The 16,921-nt window shown below is 60.0% G+C and overlaps 1 protein-coding gene across 6 annotated transcripts in view; it reads left to right on the forward strand.

Annotated features, from left to right (window-relative positions):
* The window catches only part of CABIN1 (calcineurin binding protein 1), a 98,207-nt gene that overhangs the window by 41,346 nt on the left and 39,940 nt on the right, over positions 1-16,921 (forward strand). For all 6 annotated transcript variants that reach the window (XM_079943136.1, XM_079943131.1, XM_079943134.1 and 3 more), the window contains 2 exons: positions 9,885-10,067; positions 11,251-11,582. In XM_079943136.1, coding sequence (XP_079799262.1) covers positions 9,885-10,067; positions 11,251-11,582 — 515 coding nt within the window. The remainder of the gene's footprint in view (positions 1-9,884; positions 10,068-11,250; positions 11,583-16,921) is intronic.

Genomic DNA, 16,921 nt, shown 5'->3' on the forward strand with positions numbered 1-16,921 from the left:
GGGGTGTGGTTTGTGACCCAAGAGGAGAGGATGCTGGCGGTGTCCCCTCCAGGGTTCAGGGTGGCCTGTGGTGTGTGTGGAGGGGCTGTGGTCTGAGCGCGTGCAGGTCTGAGCGTGTGCTGTGTGTCTATCACCTCCCTGCCCACCCCAGAGCAGGGAGCATGGACCCGGGAGCTGGCTGGCCTGATCTTCCCGCTGTGATACCGCAGACATTCCTGAAACAGGGACCTTCCAGGTCTCACTCACCTCAAGTTAAACCCTGTTCTCTCCTTTTACTCTTGAGAATATTGAGAAAACACTGGAAATAAGTCCTTGCTTGGGAATTCCATTCTGCCAGGTACGTCCTGGAGGAATTAGCACCAGGCCAGTCTCAGGAGGGAGGAATGCCTCTCAGGGTGTCCCACGCTGGCACACCTGTGTGTGTGTGGAGCCGTGGGGAGCAGAGCACTGGGGACAGGTGCCGGTGTAACATGTCCTGGGCACCTGGTTCTGCAAGCTTGTAGGGGGAGCCACACAAATACGCTCAGATGTTATTTCAGTGCTTGTGCGTTCTTGAATGGTTGTAAAAACTTTCTATGCAAAGTGATTCTTGTCGATGACATGGAGCCTCTGAGCTCCCGTGGCTCGCTGTGGCCAGCCCCAGCTGGTTGTGCCGGGAAGCCCTGCGCTGGCCAGGCCTATCTACAGTGCTGGTAGAACTCTCAGCCCTCACCTCAGAGAGAAAGCGGCGTCCACAGCACGAGAATGTTTGGGGCCCTGAGCTAGCTGTGGTCTTGGAACGTTGGAGTGGCCCTAGGGCAGCCTTGCTGGCTGCCGGGCAAGGCCCTGGCTAGGGCAGAAGCAGCAGGCTGCTGATGCCGGGGGACGTGCTGGAGCCTCCAGGGTCTGTCTGCACCAGCCACCTCAGCTCCTACCTCCCATGACCAGCCTGGGGTCTCCTGATACGGGAGATCGGGGGCCAGCGTGGAGCCCCTGCCTGGCGAGGAGGATGGCGCATGCCCCCAGCCCTGGTGCAGATGAGTGTGCAGAGGCTGGGGCCCTGCTCGAGGTCAGACGGGGTGGCCAGGGCAGAGCCACCTTGCCCCCTCCACCAGCTCTGCCCTCGGCAAGGATTTCACTTCTCTGAGCCACAGCTTCCGCACCCGTGGGACGGGGGTGACGTTCTCCTCGTGGGTGTTAAGCGAGGCTGCCTGCGGGTCACAGCCGCCTCCTAGACGCAGGCACCCCTGTCGTCGGAGCTGGCAGGGGCCCCGGGCGCCACTGCTCAGCCGGGGGAGCTCAGGTGTGGGGTCAGTCACCCTGACTTTGTGCCCTGACCCTCCAGCTGTGGCACGGCCTCAGAAGAGGGGCAGGTGGCGTCCTCTGAAGTCGGCCCCCGAGGGGCCCTGGTCCCCTGCACCACAGGGTCCATCAGGCTAACTTGCCACCCGCTGGACGGGCAGCCAAGTGCCAGGCCCTGCCTGGGGTGTGGTGAGGAGACCCAGCCTCAGGGCCGCACTGCCGCACTGCACTTGAGGACGCCTCTGCTTCACCACCAGGAGCCAGCCGGGCTCAGTTCTGACCTGGAGAGAGATTGAGGAGAGATTTAGGAAGATGGCTGCGGCCTATGTAGGGAGCTTGACAGTTATTCATTGTCTTAGTAATTACTTAGCATAGGAGGCCCCAGGGTGCTCTCTGAACCGGCCCCACCTGCACGCTTGAGGCCCCCACACCAGGGTGGGGAGCTTCCTGCAGCCCGTCTGCGGCCCTGGGGAGAAGTCCTTGGAACTGGCCCTCGGGCGGCTGGAGGCGCCACGGCTGACCTGAGGGGCCCTGGTTGGGCTGAGAGGGATGGAGACAGAGACAGAGCAGGACCTCCGCTCCCGGCAGCCCTGCCTGCCTCACCTCTTCCTTCCATCCGTCTTGGGATTCGCCCGCAGCGCTGAAATCTTCCACGTTGGAGCATGTTGGGACCTTCAGGGGGGCTTTCAGAGATCACCGCTCACACAGGCTCGACCACAGTGTGATGAGGTTCCCAAACAAGCTCTGTGCTCCTCCCCACATGCGATGTGCAGTGTGCGCGTGTGTGCGTATATGTGCGTGTGTGTGCATGGGCACCCCACCACGAAGCCGTGTGTACTCGATCCGCGTGGGGCTCCAGGCTGGGTCCTGGGAGTGGTAGCAGGTACCCATCCTCACGGTCGCCCGGCGGGCTTGGCCATGTGTCCTGTTCCCCATGAGGGAGTGAGCTGAGGGCAGGAGGCTGTGGGGCTAGTTGGGGTGGAGCCAAGGGCACCTGGGGTCTCAGTGTCCTCCCCAACCCGCCCTGGGCCAGTGGGGAGGCCACACTGGGGAGGTCCCCACAGCCTGGAAGGCACTGGATCTGTGCGTCTCCCTGTTGGAAGTTCCCTGGTGGCAGGGCCCAGGGAGCGGGACCCTTATAGAACAGCCTGGGCCCTGGCTTGGACTGGCCAGGACCCTCACTGTCTGGCTGTTGTGCTCCACATCACTTTGGAATGTCGGAGCCAGAGCCGGAGGGGGCCTCAGGGTGGGGCTCTCCAGCCTGCCCAAGGCCCCGCCCGTCCTGCGGCCCTGTGCCAGGTACAAGGCACAGCCCTGGGCTCTGCCCTGCTGCGGTGCTTGGTACAGGAGCAGGTGTGAATCCGTGAACAGCGGAGGGTCCCATAGAGACCTGTCCTGGTCTCCTGGTGGGTGGGAAGCCTTCCTGAGGGGGAAGCTTAGCCAAGATCTGAGGGGTGTGTTGGAGGTCACTGTCGGGGAGGGGAGGGCAAGCCGGGGTCAGGCAAACGGGAGCCACAGGGGCTGGGGTGGGTGCAGGGTGCCTGTGTGGCCCCCTTTACAGCGTGAACCATGGCTGCCCTGAGCCCCAGGGGCAGGTGTGGGCCGTGGGGGTCTTTGGGGCAGCCCAGCGTGCCTGTGTCAAGCTCCCTCACGACCATCCATCCTCACCTGCCATGCTGTCACCGTCACCGTCTGTGTCATGTCCCATCTGTGCTCGTCCTCGCCCACTCGCCCACGCTGCCTCCACCAATATTGCCCGTGCTGCCCCTAACCCTGACCACTGTTCTCCAGGCTGTCCTCTGCTTGTGCTGTCACAGCTCGCTTCAGGGACCGAGCTGACCGCATGCTGACCCTCAGTCCGGCTCCCTGCTTCCCGGTGGCCGGGAGCACCTCTGTATTGCTGTCCTGTGGTTTGGAGAGTGTGTGTTTGATGTGCTTGGCTTCTGCCCCGGCCCATCATCCCGGTTCTGGCCAGATGCACATGCAGCAGTGGCCTCCCCGCACTGCCCGCCCGCCCGCCTGTCCTGCAGGCAGCTCAGTCTGTGTTTCCGTTGCTTTATTCTTTCTTGCTTAAAAGGGTAGCAAAGGCAACAGACTATAAGATACAAGGTGTTCTTTACAAGGACAAGGGTGTAAAAATGCTCACCGTGCGCTCTGCAGCCGTGGTGTCCTCGGCCTGGCCGAGGGGACAAGCCTACACTGGGCTTGTCCTGCACATAGACCTTCTCCTCATGGAGCCCAGGTGGTCCTGCGAGTCCCCACAAGGTGGGACTGGTGTCGGGCTAAGGAGGGAGGCTGGCAGAGGGCAGAGCCCATCACCTTCTCTGTCCTCTTCTCCCTCATTCTCACCTTTTAAAAACGTCTTTGGGCCGTAGCTGGTCATGGCATCTGTTAGCGTCTGCTGTGTGCTGGGCCTAGGAGAGGGCGCCGTGGGGAGAGCCGAGATGAGATCTCAGTTGGGTCTGTGTCCCTGGGGCAGTGCTTGGTGTCCTGAGGGAGTGCCATGAGCTGGCTCTGGGGTTTGGTGGATCGGGGGGACTTCCTGGAGGAGGTGGGCCTCCATAGAGAGCTGCAGGGCCATTTCGGGTGAGGGGCCATGGGAGCAAAGACACGGAGGTTGGAGAGTCCTGTGGCATTTGGACACTGAGGTGACCGGGTGGGTGGAAGAGAGACCTTGAGGGAGCGAGCTTGGGAAGCAGCAGGGCCCGAAGGCCACAGGGGAGTGGCGTGGTTGTGGTGTCTCCCTCTCTCTCTCTCTGGCTCTGAGAAAGGCAGGTTCCCAGTCATCCTCTGTTGGAAGAGCCTTCCTGGGAACCCGTCCAGGTAGCTGTGGGGTGCTGCTCTCACCGGACATGCTCTGCCTCCCCTGGTATCAGGGTCGAGAGGCAGCTGCCCACCTGCCTGCCGTTAGGAAAACAGGGCTGCCCGAGGCCTCCCTGGTCAGTGCCTTGCCGGCTCGGGGAGCAGGGTGGTGCATGGTGAGGGCTCGGGGCAAGGGGCACACCGTGAGGCCAGGTCTTCTCCCCATTCTTTTTATTTATTTGTTTGTTTGTTTATTTATTTATTTGGCTGCATTGGGTCTTCATTGCTGTGCGCGGGCTTTCTCTAGTTGTGGCAAGCGGGGTCTACTGTTTGTTGCAGTGCGTGGGCTTCTCATTGCGGTGGCTTCTCGTTGCAGAGCACAGGTTCTAGGCGCACAGGCTTCAGTTGTTGTGGCTCGTGGGCTGTAGGCGCACAGGCTTCAGTAGTTGTGGCTCGTGGGCTCTAGAGCGCAGGCTCAGTAGTTGTGGCACAGGAACTTAGTTGCTCCGTGGCATGTGGGATCTTCCCGGAGCAGGGCTTGAACCCGTGTCCCTTGCATTGGCAGGCGGATTCTTAACCACTGCACCACCAGGGAAGTCCCCTCCCCATTCTTTAAAATTTTTTTTTAAATTTTCTTTTTAATTTAATTTTGGCCGTGTTGGGTCTTTGTTGTTACGTGTGGGCTTTCTCTAGTTGTGGCGAGCGGGGGCTACTCTTCGTTGCAGTGCGTGGGCTTCTCATTGCAGTGGCTTCTCTTGTTGCGGAGCATGGGCTCTAGGCTCGCAGGCCTCAATAGTTGCGGCACATGGGTTCCGTAGTTGCAGCACACGGGCCCTAGGGCGCACGGGCTTCAGTAGTTGTGGCTCGCGGGCTTAGCTGCTCCGTGGCGTGTGGGAGCTTTCCGGAGCAGGGATTGAGCCCGTGTCCCCTGCATTGGCAGGCGGATTCTTAACCACTGCGCCACCAGGGAAGTCCCTTCTCCCCACTCTGAGGATTGGGGGCCTGGCTCCACTGCTACGTCTCTGGGGGTGGGTGGGGTGGGTTTCTGGTGTCTCTTCTCTTGGAGGTCTGTCCAGTCTCCTTGGCCTGCAGGAGGGCACCCATCCCACACCCCAGCCCTACTCCCGGAGGACAAGTCCCTTCCTGGCGGTCATCAGGGCCCGACTGGGGCAGGTTTTGCCCGGTTGAAAGATTTCTCAAAATATTGATTCCACCCAAGTTTGCAGTTCTTAGAAACCAGTTGTTTTCTGGTCAGCAGAAAATTGGTGATGTTTTCAGGGCTCAGCAGCCAGAGTTGCTGCAGTTTTGATCACACCAGCATGCATCTTTTTCCTTGAGCTTTCATATAGCCGAGCTAATGGACTAGCTGGCTGTGGCCGTTTCTAGCCTTCCTGCCAGAGCAAATGGAGAAAACACAGCAGGGAACGTGGGTCTTGTAACCAAAGAGCTCTTTCAGGCTGGCCTGCAAAGCCTGAGAATGTTCAAGGGATGTGAACTGAGTCAAACCCACATAAAGAAAGCCCCGGTGGGACAGGGGCTTGTGTCACCAGGCCAGACCCCTTTCCCTCTGCGCCCCCAGCTCTGTTCACTTGCCCTGGCTGTGGGTCCCCCGGAGGTGGTGGTGGGGGTGCCCGGGCTGAGAAAGCAGGTCGACAGATGCACGTCTCTCTTAGGTTCAGAGGAAGGGCTGCGGCGGCCCAGGGGAGTGGAAGTGAACCTCTTGGGTGATTAACAGTAAGAGTGACATATTTATAACCCTGCCTCACGTATGTATTAGTGTGAGCAGGTTCTGCGTGGACAGGTTCTAAAAAAGCGCCCTGGAAGGAGTGTAGGGCTGCCTGTGTAGCCGGCCCTCCACCCCGGTGCCAGCTCTCTTTCCTGCCGGCCTCTAGGCAGCCCACTAAGGAAGTTGGGAGCTTGGGCGGTGGGTGGTCCCCAGGGTCCACCCACCTGTGTGCCTTTCCTGGGAAGGCCCTCCCGCCCAGCCCTGCGGATCGCCGGCTCTTCAACTGAGTCTGGCTCTGCCTTAGGACCAGGGGCCCGGAAAGCCCCAGTGCAGCCCCCCCACAGGCCCCCACGTGGGGCCTCACTTGCTTCTTAGTATTTAAAATCAGGATCATTTTCAGCAGTCTCGTGCCGACCCTCTCTGACACACAAGACCCGAGAGGATTGGAGATACTTAGCCCCGGGCCTCCTGAGTCCCCGTTGGTGTCTGTCTTTGCAGCGACACACTTATCCTCTGTTTCCCAGGCATGAGCATTCCCCACCCTCTTGCTTCACAGACCCTTGCCTCCCCCAAGCTGCAGGGGGTGCTGCGTGATGTGGTGGCCCCTGGGGATTTCCCGGCCCTTTACATGTTCCTGCTGAACTCTGACCTTCCTCAGGGCTCCGTGAGTGCCCGCGATCACCCTGGGAGGGACTACACGCGTCGTGCCAGCTGATGCTGCTCTCTGCCCTGTCAGGGTCAGCGTCCTACGTTTTCACCCACGTGTCTGAGGGGTCAGGGAAGCGTGGTCGCAGCCCCATCCCCGCTGGCTCCCTGGCTGACACGTGTCCTGCTCTGTGGTGGCTGCAGGTGCAGTTTTAAAGGAGGCTCAGCTGAGGCTCCTCTACCTGTCATTCCCCGGGGAGCGGGTACCGCCGTCCTGCCCACACCACCCTCCCTCACCCTCACCGGGCAGCGCTGCCAGGACATTAGCGCATTGGTAGGAAATATCCGAACGTTTGTTTAAGCTGATCCTTGGTTTTCATGATGATCACAACGGGTTCCACCAAATGAGCAGTTCCTTCAGGCCCAAAGTCCAACAACTTGTGAGCTCGTGGCCCATCAGCCTCATGCCGGCTCTCAGTCAGTCCTCCCGCTGTGCTGCCTCCTGGATGCCTGCCTGCTGCAGGCCGTGCTGCCCAGCCCTGCGGCGCCTGCGGCTGCTTGGGTGCTGGCAGGGGAGCGCCCATCGGCTGATTGCCAGGACCACTTAACCACGAGCCTGAGTCCTTTGTCAGGGCCGGAGGTGGGGCCGAGGGCCAGGTGGGTTGGTGGGCGTCACTCCAGTGTGCCAGGAACCAAGCAGGCCCCTGTGGGAATCCTGTGTGTGTGTTGGGGGCAGTGGTGGTGGCGGTGGAGGGGTGGGCAGTGACAAACGTGTTAAAGACCATGACACGGAGTCCTCGAGCAGCCCAAGTGGCAGCTCTGGGATTGGAGTGCAGGTCTGGGGCTCCCGGAGCCCAGAGGGTCGGCTGCCAGCCCTGGAGAAGCGATGCCTTCACACTGCCCATCACCCCCATTTGGGGCTTATGGAGCTTGGGGTCTGCCTTGCAGTCAGGGGAGAGCCCCTCGCCGAGCAGGTCCCTGCCCCCCCGAAGTGAGATGCTGATGCCCTGCACTTACTGGGCAGTGGACATGCAGAGGCAGCTATGGAGCTGCCTGCAAGGTCACTGTCCCCAAAGCCTGGTCATCAGTCAGACGTGGGTAGAGAGGTGGAGCCCCAGAGCTGCCGTTGGAAGCACAGGCCTGATTCTTGGTGTCCTGTGTGCTGCCCGGCCCACCTGGGACAGTGCTGCCCAGTCAGTGTAAGGAGTGGTCAGCACCCTGTCGACAGGCCCTGTGTCCAGTGTGGCCTTTAGGACTAAACCCTTGTGTGTCACATCTGAGACATTAGAGATGAGATGGTCCGGGTTCTCTGAGGTCATACTGGTGATAGTTGAGCTGACATTTCGTGAACATTCACAGTGTATCAGGCACTTTAATCCTCATAACAGCCCCATGAAGTGGGCACATGTATTATGACAGTTCTACACGTCGGGAAACAAGTGTAAAGAAATTATGGCAACCGCCTAGGCTGTCCGACCCAGTTAGTGACAGAGCAGGACCTGGACTCAGGAGGCCAGGGTCTCCCAGAGTCCAGGCTCTCGACTTTGCCAGAACAGTTTCCCATTCTGTTGTGAGTTTGCCTGCTAAGCAGCTCCTGCTGTCCTGCTGGTGGCCCCAGGGCACGGCCTACTGGGCGTCTAGGCTCTCCAGCAGCTGAGCAAGGGTTGAGGGCCAGACCCCAGAAGGCCCCATGGCACCAGCTCCCCTGAGATGATACGTGGCTGCAACTCAGAGGTGGGGAAAGGGCCTTACTTATTCAAGGTCACGTGACTAGTGAGCTTCACCTTCAAGTACACAAAGTTCAAGACAAAAACTAAGTGCTATGTTTTAATGGGTTGCCTTTTATCTCTACTATTGGTTTATTTATAACTCTTTAAAAAATAATGTACTGCCTGCATTAGGGTTAAGAAAATACATCTTCAGGTGATCACAGTCTGCGCTTGGAGGACATGATCCTGCTTCACGTGCAGCAGCGTGAACCTCCCTCCTCTCAGGCTGCTGCTCTTGTTCATTTCATTCTTACATGTGCTGCCAGTCCACGAAGCATGGCTGCTGGTTTCGCTTTCATCAGGAGTTAGTAATAGTTTAGAGAAGGTAAATACAAAAAAGAGAGGGGAGGGTCACCTCTGAGCCCAGTTCTGTTGATCTTTTTGTCTCTTGACAATGTTCTTTTCTGCTTTTGCGTGTGTGTGTGTCTTATACTTTTTATATTGAACTCGAGATAGCGTGTGTAGGACAGAAGAGGTTGAAATAACTGATATTCATGCCTGGAATGGGCTTCACTCTTAAGCTCCCAGGCGTCAGGTGGGGAAGTGAGGCTGACGAGGTGGAAGCTGAGCAGGGTTGGGTCTTGCTGTTGCTGTGGTTCCCTTGGTGCACCCCACCCCCAGCCTCCAGTTCCCCCAATGCTGCCTTGTGCTCAGGGTGGAGTGGTTTGCTGGAAGGTTTTCTCAGCGTCTGTTTCCACCTTCTGCTTGCTTCAGGCCCTCTGTGTGCCCCTCAGGTGGGTCTCTCTATGTCCTCGCCCCTCTTCCTGTGGCAGAGTGCTTGGCTGTGAGTCCGTGCCTGCCAGCCCGGGCTTGGGGCTCGGCTGGTCCTCTGTTGTCTGCGTGCAGCCTCAGACCTGGCCAGCCGGGTCCCTGTGTCTTGGTGGGAGTGTTCAGGCCCTGGGCGATTCCCTGCAGGTGCTTCCTGTGGGTCTTCACCTGTGCCCTGGAGGCGACAGGGCTATCACCGGGCTTGCTGCCCCTTCCCTGTTGGCTTTGGCTTGCTCTGTCGGGGAGAAAGGTCCAGCCAGGGCTTCACACCCTTCCCACAGCAGCCTGCACCCCGGAAAGATGTCCCCCAATCTCTCCTGCCCCACCCCCATCTTTCTCAGGAGCAGCTGGGAGGCTGTGGAGAGGAGCCCAGGGGGCGCCCTCAACCTGGGGTCTGCAAGTCCCAGTGATCTGTACTGTCACTGCAGACCCACCACACGTGGCCTTCAGAGACTGGGTAAAAGTGTTGGCTGAGTTCTTCCCCATCGCGGTTACGTGTGCCTGTTGCGGTAGGAATACTGTGCAGTGGTGTATAATCACTACTGTGCATCTCTTCCCAACCCTGCATTCAGATACATCACGTTGGTACCTCGAAATTGGCCATGGTGGGAGTATTTACACCACAGAAATCAGTAAATGCTACAAACGAAGGCTTTTCCCTCCTGAGAGTCAATTGTCAAACACTTACCAGAGCACCACTCTTGGGGGAAACCCCGGGAAATTGGTGCCTCTGGTGAGTGACTCGGTGGCCTCCAGGACAGGCGGGCCAGGCAGTGTCAGAGTGGCTGTGCACGGGGCAGTGGCCAGGCCTCTGGCCGAGAGGCTCCGTGGGAGGCCCCTCTGTTCCCCAGGTGCCAGGGTTCACGCTGCCGCCTCTGTCCTTCTCTCCCCAGAGCGCAGCCAGGAGAGCACGGCCGTGGCGCTCTCGGACTCCAGCTCGACGCAGGACCTCTTCAATGAGCCTGCCAGCTCCCTGGAGGGTTCCCAGAAGCCCTACACAGAGAAGAGGCCGCCCGCTCCCAGTTCCCAAGTAGGACCGCCCGGGAAAGACCTTCAGGGGGCCGCAGAGGAGAGAGGTACGGAGACCTGACTCAGTGTGTGGGCAGTACTGCTGGGGTGTCCTGGGAGCCTGGGCAGCGCTGGACAACGTGGGTCCTGGCCTCTGCCCTCACGCCTCTGCTGCTGCCCGGGGACCTCGGTTGGCTGAGCCACTCACTTCCCTGGGCCCCGCTGTTTCCTATGTAGGATGGGAGTGATCCCAGGCCCACTTCTGGGTTGTGGGGTCAAACGCGGTGTCTCAGGCAGGTGCACGCAAGCGCCTGGTATGCGGTGGGCGCTGGTGACACTGTTCTTGTTGTTAGGACCCCACTGTGGCCCCGTGTGGGAGAGCCAAAAAGCCTTTGGATACTATATGTCACAAATGTGCTTTCTTTTTAGCCTGAACCCTTCCTTTCTTGGGGTGGGCCCTGATCTGGCCCTGGAGTCTGCCTAGCTTCTGTGGGGCCCCCAGGCCCCACTGTGGAAGTCAGTGGGCAGAGCCCACTCCCGGGCTTGCTGGGAGGTTGCAGGCAGGCCGGCGGCCCTGGCACTGCGCTGAGGCCGTGGCTGGTCAGCCGGCCGTGGATTCTGAAAGCTTTCCCACTCTGGCCGGGCCGGGGCACACAGCCACTTGGTGGACAGTAGCAACAACAGCAGCCAGGCCTCCCAGCCTCCCCAGGGAAAAGCACTGGCTGTTCCCTTTTACTGGAGAAGAACCTGAGGTCCAGAGAGGGTCAGTCTGCACCCTTATCCACTACCGCACGCTGCCTCTCCGGTGGGCTGGAGGGGCGGGTGGGCTGGGGGCGCTGAGTGTGGAGCGGGTGCTGCCCTCGGTGGTGGTGGTGGCCACGCCTGCCCTCTTCGGGCTGCTTCCCCATTCACGTGCACGGCCTTGAGGCGGGCAGCCCCGTGCCACCACCCACAGGGGCACCCTGAGCCCAGCTCGGAGCCCCCTTCTCAGCTGCGTGCCAGCTGAGATATCCTGTTTCATCAGGGAGCAGACTGGAGGCCACGGAGGCCTCAGCTGGGGGCTCGGGGGGCAGAGGCAGCGAGGGCCCACGCCTCCTGCCCCTGAGTCGCCTGGGTCCAGCTCCCATCCAGCAAGAGTGTGGACCCAGCTGTGCTGATCGCTCACCAAGGTGCCCCTGTCGCTGGTGGTGGACTGCCACGGGGAGAGGGCCTAAAGCCGAGGTGACTTTCTTTTCTTTGTTCTCAATTCAGGAAAAGCCGAGGAGTCCTCGGAGAGCACGGAAGGCTTCCGGGCCACAGAGCAAGGCAGCCAGAAGCCTGCTGCCGACCCCCCGGCCTCCGCTGGCACCCCTGCCAAGCCCCCAACTTCTGTGTCTGCCCCGTGGGATGGGAGGAAGAGAGGGGACCCGCTGGGGGAGCCAGCTGCCTTCCCCCCGGGGCTGCCGGCCGGTGCAGAGGAGCAGCGCCAGTTCCTCACTGAGCAGTGCATCGCCTCGCTCCGCCTGTGCCTCAGCCGCTTCCCCCAGCACTACAAGAGCCTCTACCGCCTGGCCTTCCTCTACACCTACAGCAAGACCCACCGGGTGAGCACGAGGCTGAGGGAGAGGGGTTGATGCATCGGAGCTGGGAAAGGTTTCTGGCGGCAGTGGCGGGAAGGATGGGCGGAGGGCCAAGAGGCGGGCGGGCTGGAGGTGTCCAGCCTTCCAGGTGACAGGTGACAGGGGCAGGCATGGGGCTGCTCCCCCAGCAGGACCACATGCTCAGATTCTGGCTTTGGGGTGAGGGACGGGGGACGACAGGCTGTCAGCTCCTCCCTGTGAGGGCCTCACTGGCGGCTCCCTCCCCCGTGGCCTTAGAGCCCGCACCCCCCCACCCGCCCCGGTCCCCCAGGCTGCCTCTTGCGCGGACCTCCTGGCCATCACCCTGCCCTGGGCTCACCTCTCCACGCAGCTGCCGGCCTTTGTCACTGGCTCCGCGCGTGGGCTTTGGCACTGGCAGCCTCCTCCAGCTTGGAGGGCAGATGATGTAGGGGCTCCCGGCGCTTCCCAGCCAGGCCTCTCCTGCTGGCGCTTAGCATTTGTGCAGGGAGTGGGGCCTGTCTGCTTTCTTTCACTCACACTTGCCCCTGAGGCACTGGGAGACAGCTCCCACAGAGCTACGTTGGGGCGGGGGGGGGGGGGGGGGGGCGGGGAGATCAAAAATATGCAAATGAGCAGATAAAGCAAGTCGCATCATGACAAACCCTACAGGGAAGACAGTGGGGTGCACATGGGCTGGGGTGCTGCTGCACTCTGGGAAGGTACCCTTATGCTGAGACCCCTAGGGTGGCCACGGGTCCAGTGGGGATGTGGCGGTCTCTGCTGACCTGAGCTCAGCAGCCAGAAGCTGCTGGCCCCCGGATGGCTTCTCTGTGGGACGTTTGAAGAACTAGGGAGGGCAGTTGACCTGAGATGGACCCTGGTTGTGACAGGAAGGTCCTGGATGGGGTTCTGTGGGGACCGGCTGGTGTGCTCACGTGACTTGGTTGGTATTCATGGAGCAGAGCAGGTAGAGCAGTTGGCAGGCCTGGTGGGGGGACCTCAGCAGGGGCTCCGTCTCAGCTGCAGGGCGTGAGGCTTTCCCAGCCACCCATCGCTGCCTGGCCTGCACTCAGCAGTGCACCTGACCTCCAGTGCCCAGGCCTTCTAGACCCAGGCAGACCTGGATTTTAATAAAACTCCCACTCGGAACAGTCTGTGGGGGCCCTGTGGCTGATGCTCCCCTTCTCCAGAAGCAGTTGCTGAGGCGGGACGTAGGGTACAAGACGCCTCTTAGGGAAGGGTGGCGGAAGTCACAGGGTTGGGTGAGGGAGAGCTGGGCTGCAATGTGGGCCCCATGGAGGCCTGCGGCGCGCCCACTCCCGCCTCCCCTTTGAATGGCTTTAATCTGAGTACGGGAGCTGTGCCCATAAAGGGCTCCACAACCTGTTCCCTTGCTGAGTGGGCTTTTTAAAAGTGAAAAACAGTATTTATGTCAAAATTAAAGAAAAATTGGAGGGGGGCTATTCATAGTTTTGCCAGTATAACAGAGTACGCTGCGTGTGTCTCTTCTCTCAGCTCTTGAGCACTCACACCGTTGACCATCGGGGGTCGTGTCCTCTGCTTGAAGTCACGGAGCCCGGCTCTGGGAGCCCAGGCCCTGTCACTCCACTGCCCCCCAATGTCGTGAGTGTGTCCATGCTCACAGTTGGCCATTTGCTCTTTCCTCGAATTCCCCCAGGTCGTCTGGGTCCCCTGTGATGGTCTGTGGCGGCCATGGGGTGGGGTGGGGTGGCTGGACCGGGTGGCGGAGACGAAGCTGCCCAAGGTTGTCTGCTCCTTGGGCATCACACCCCATTTCTGCATCTCCTCGGTCACTGTGTGCCCAGATTCGCCACGTGGTTCTTCCAGAGGGTGCACTGTCTCGACGCGTGAGCCCCCCTTTCTCCTGCATCGGCCATGGAGGGCCCCCAATATGCACCCGGGCCTGGCCACGCCCTGGGGGTAGCGTGGGCTGCCATTTGCTTCATCCAGAGGCTTTGCTGAGCAGTTTGTGAATACCTCACTGCCTTGAGGGCTGAGCGCGGGAACCTGTCGAGGCAGCCCGCAGTCCTGGGGGCGTGGCCAGAGCTCTCAGCTGAATCAGTCACTGAGCAGCAGCGACCACTTCCCACGCAGCTGTTGGGTAACAAACGCTTCCTGCCGTGTGGGCTCAACAGCAGCCTGTTTCTTCATCAAATCCGCCTGTGGGCTTGGCAGTGGCATCTCCCCGTTGCCATCTCATGGGTCCGGTGGCTGCCTGGAGCAGAGAGGCCCCGGTGGGTCCTTTGTGCTTCAGAGGACACTATCAAAGTGAAAAGATGATCCACAGAATGGGAGAAATATTTGCAAGTCACATATCTGATAAGGAACTCGTATCTAGAATATACAAAGAACTCTTACAACTTGTTAATTAAAAGGCAACCCAATTTAAAAGTGGGTGGGACTTCCCTGGGGGCGCAGTGGTTAAGAATCCACCAGCCAATGCAGGGGACACGGGTTCGATCCCTGGTCTGGGAAGATTCCATATGCCACAGAGCAACTAAGCCCGTGCACCACAACTACTGAGCTTGCGTTCCAGAGCCTGTGAGCCACAACTACTGAGTCCACGTGCCACAACCACTGAAGTTTGCACACCTAGAGCCCGTGCTCTTCAACGAAGAGTAGCACCCGCTTGCCACAACTAGAGAAGCGCGCGTGCAGCAATGAAGACCTAATGCAGCCAAAAATAAATAAATAAATAAATAAAAATGGGCAAAGGGTCTGAATAGACATTTCTCCAAAGAAGACATACAAACAGCCAATAAGCACAAGAAAAGATGCTCCACACTGTTACCCATCAGGGAAATGCAGATCCAAGTGCCCTGAGATGCCCCTTCACCCTGCTGCAGTGGGCTAGGGCCCAGGCCTGTGTCTGTTTAGGACTTGTTTGGTTAGGGCTGCCCCCTCCAGGAGGGTTGGCAGAGCTGTGCCCACCACAAGATCTCTGGGAAAGCCCTGACCGATTCATTGTCAGCTTGTGCTCTGCTCTGGGCGGTCCTCTATCCTCTGGGCCACCAGCTCATGTGTGGGACCCTCAGAGCCTCTGAGGAGTGGGCAGGTGTGAAGGGACTGACCCTCCTGCACAGGCTGTATGCCCTTCTGTAGGCGCATGTGAGTGATCGGGGCCAGGACCCGGCATCACAAGGGCAGGTGGCCCCAGCACAGAGCTGCCCACCTGCTTGCAGCCCTGCTCCCCTCTGGGCACATAAAATGCCCCCCACCCCCCAGCCTCTCCACGCAGACCCCAGCCAGGTTCTTGTCAGGCTTTACTTGTGTGGTTTATAAAGTGAGAACTCGATGTTTTTCTCAGCTTAGGAACCTTGGTTATGCACTTCAAAGTCTGTACCATGTGGTGTGAAGAGTGCTGTGCCTTTGGGGCCAGAGTCAGCGGGACAGATGGGCCTCTCTCCATGGTGTGGAGCCCATCGATTTGAGTAGGTCAAGCCCTCTGCCAGCCGTGTGCGTCACAGATACTGTTGTTCACGTTTGGAAAGAGGGGTGAACCCATCACCATGTCGTCCCACGGCCACCACATGGCAGGAGTGCCTATGCTTGGCGTGCCCTCCAGGGCGCTCACGCATTCCGCAGCAGGCTCCCTGGGGAGGAGAGTGGGGCGAGAGGAAGTGGGTAGGAATGGGCGCAAGAGTGTGGCCGTTTGGACAGGGCGCCCGGGAGGCCTCTCTAAGCAAAGACCCGACAGTCGAGGGCCCAGCGAGGAGCTATCAGGGAGAGGCCTCCAGGTGGACACACAGCCAACATGCATGCTCCGGATGGGGCTCAGCCCGCAGCCTGTGTGACTAGCCGGACAGGAGGGGAGGGCCAGGAGGCGGCAGAGCTCAGGAGGGCCGGTTAGGTGGGAAGGAGTCGTGGGGTGTCATTCTGAGTGAGGTTAAAGTGTGGCAAGGCTCAGGGGAGGGGGGGACGCGTGTGGCCGTGTGTGAGACTCGGGCGGCTGTGGGGAGAGCCAGTGGGGTGGCCGTGGGAGCCCAGCAGGTCGCAATGGCACCATCCAACCGCTGATCTGAAGAGCCGTTAACGAAGGAGACAGGGGCCTGGGCTGGGTGGGCAGTGCAGGCCTGGGTCAGCCGCAGTGCCCCTGGAGTGTTTACCCTTTGGCGGCCAACCCTTGGCAACCCCTCAGGGAGGGAACTTGGGAGAGAAGCTCTCTGGCCTCACCCCCACCCCAGCCTCCTACCTCCCAGTGCTGCCTCCCACCTCCCAGTGCTGCCTCCCTTTAGCGCTCAGCAGTGGGAGGGCAGAACAGGGGCGGTGGCAGGGCCAGCTCCTGGGAGAAGGTGTGGGAAGGGCAGGGAGCTCTCCCCAAGGCGCCGTGTGTGTACACAGTTGCTTTCCTGTCTGCATTCCTGGGGTTCTCCAGCTGATGCTAGGTGTGGCCTGATGGCCACCGCCATCCTCCAAGTGGGCAGTGGAGGCCCAGAGAGGCGGTCCAGCTCTCCGAGGCTGCCAAGCACTTCCACAAAGATCCATGTGCACCACCCCGCACCTGCGTGTAGCTCTGCGAGCAGACCCGGACCTCTGAATGCCTGTCCGGGAGACCAGCGGGGGGTGTTTTCCACAGAACAACCTCATGCTCCGGCCTCCCTGGCTCCTGAGTGCTCAAGCAGTCCTTTCCTGGGCTCCCTGGTGTGCTGAGCCATGGGTGGGTGGCTGCTCTGCCCCCTCCAGTGCCCTGGGCTCCCCCCTCCCCAGTGTGTGTTTCAGTCTCTTTCTTGCCTCTGGGCCTTAGTCTGTCCCCTCGGCTTGATGGGCTGCATTTCCTTCAAGCTCAAACTCTGTCCATCTTCCTTTAATGGTTCTTTTTTTTTTTTTTTTTTTGGCTGCAGCCGGTCTTAGTTGCTGCACGCAGGCTTTCTCTAGTTGCAGTTAGTGGGGTCTACTCTTCATTGCGGTGCACGGGCTTCTCAATGCAGTGGCTTCCCTTGTTGTGGAGCACGGGCTCTAGGTGTGTGGGCTTCAGTAGTTGTGGCACGCAGGCTCTAGAGTGCAGGCTCAGTAGTTGTGGCGCACAGGCTTAGTTGCTCCATGGCATGTGGGACCTTCCTGGACCAAGGATCAAACCCGTGTCCCCTGCATTGGCAGGTGGATTCTTAACCACTGCGCCACTAAGGAAGTCTCCTTCCTTTGATTCGTTTCTCAAATATCTGTCCCACCTTTCTATGGACCCCCTACTGATCTAGACCCTGAGGAGCCATCAGTGAAGAGGTCAGTCTGTCCCTGCCCTCGGGGCTGACAGACAGCGGGGCGGTGGACGAGGCTGTTTGAGGGCTGTGGGGGTGAGTGGGGCGGCACGTGGGTTTGGAGGT

The sequence above is a fragment of the Stenella coeruleoalba genome (assembly GCF_951394435.1).
Source record: "Stenella coeruleoalba genome assembly, chromosome: 14".
NCBI classification, from domain to species: Eukaryota; Metazoa; Chordata; class Mammalia; order Artiodactyla; family Delphinidae; genus Stenella; species Stenella coeruleoalba.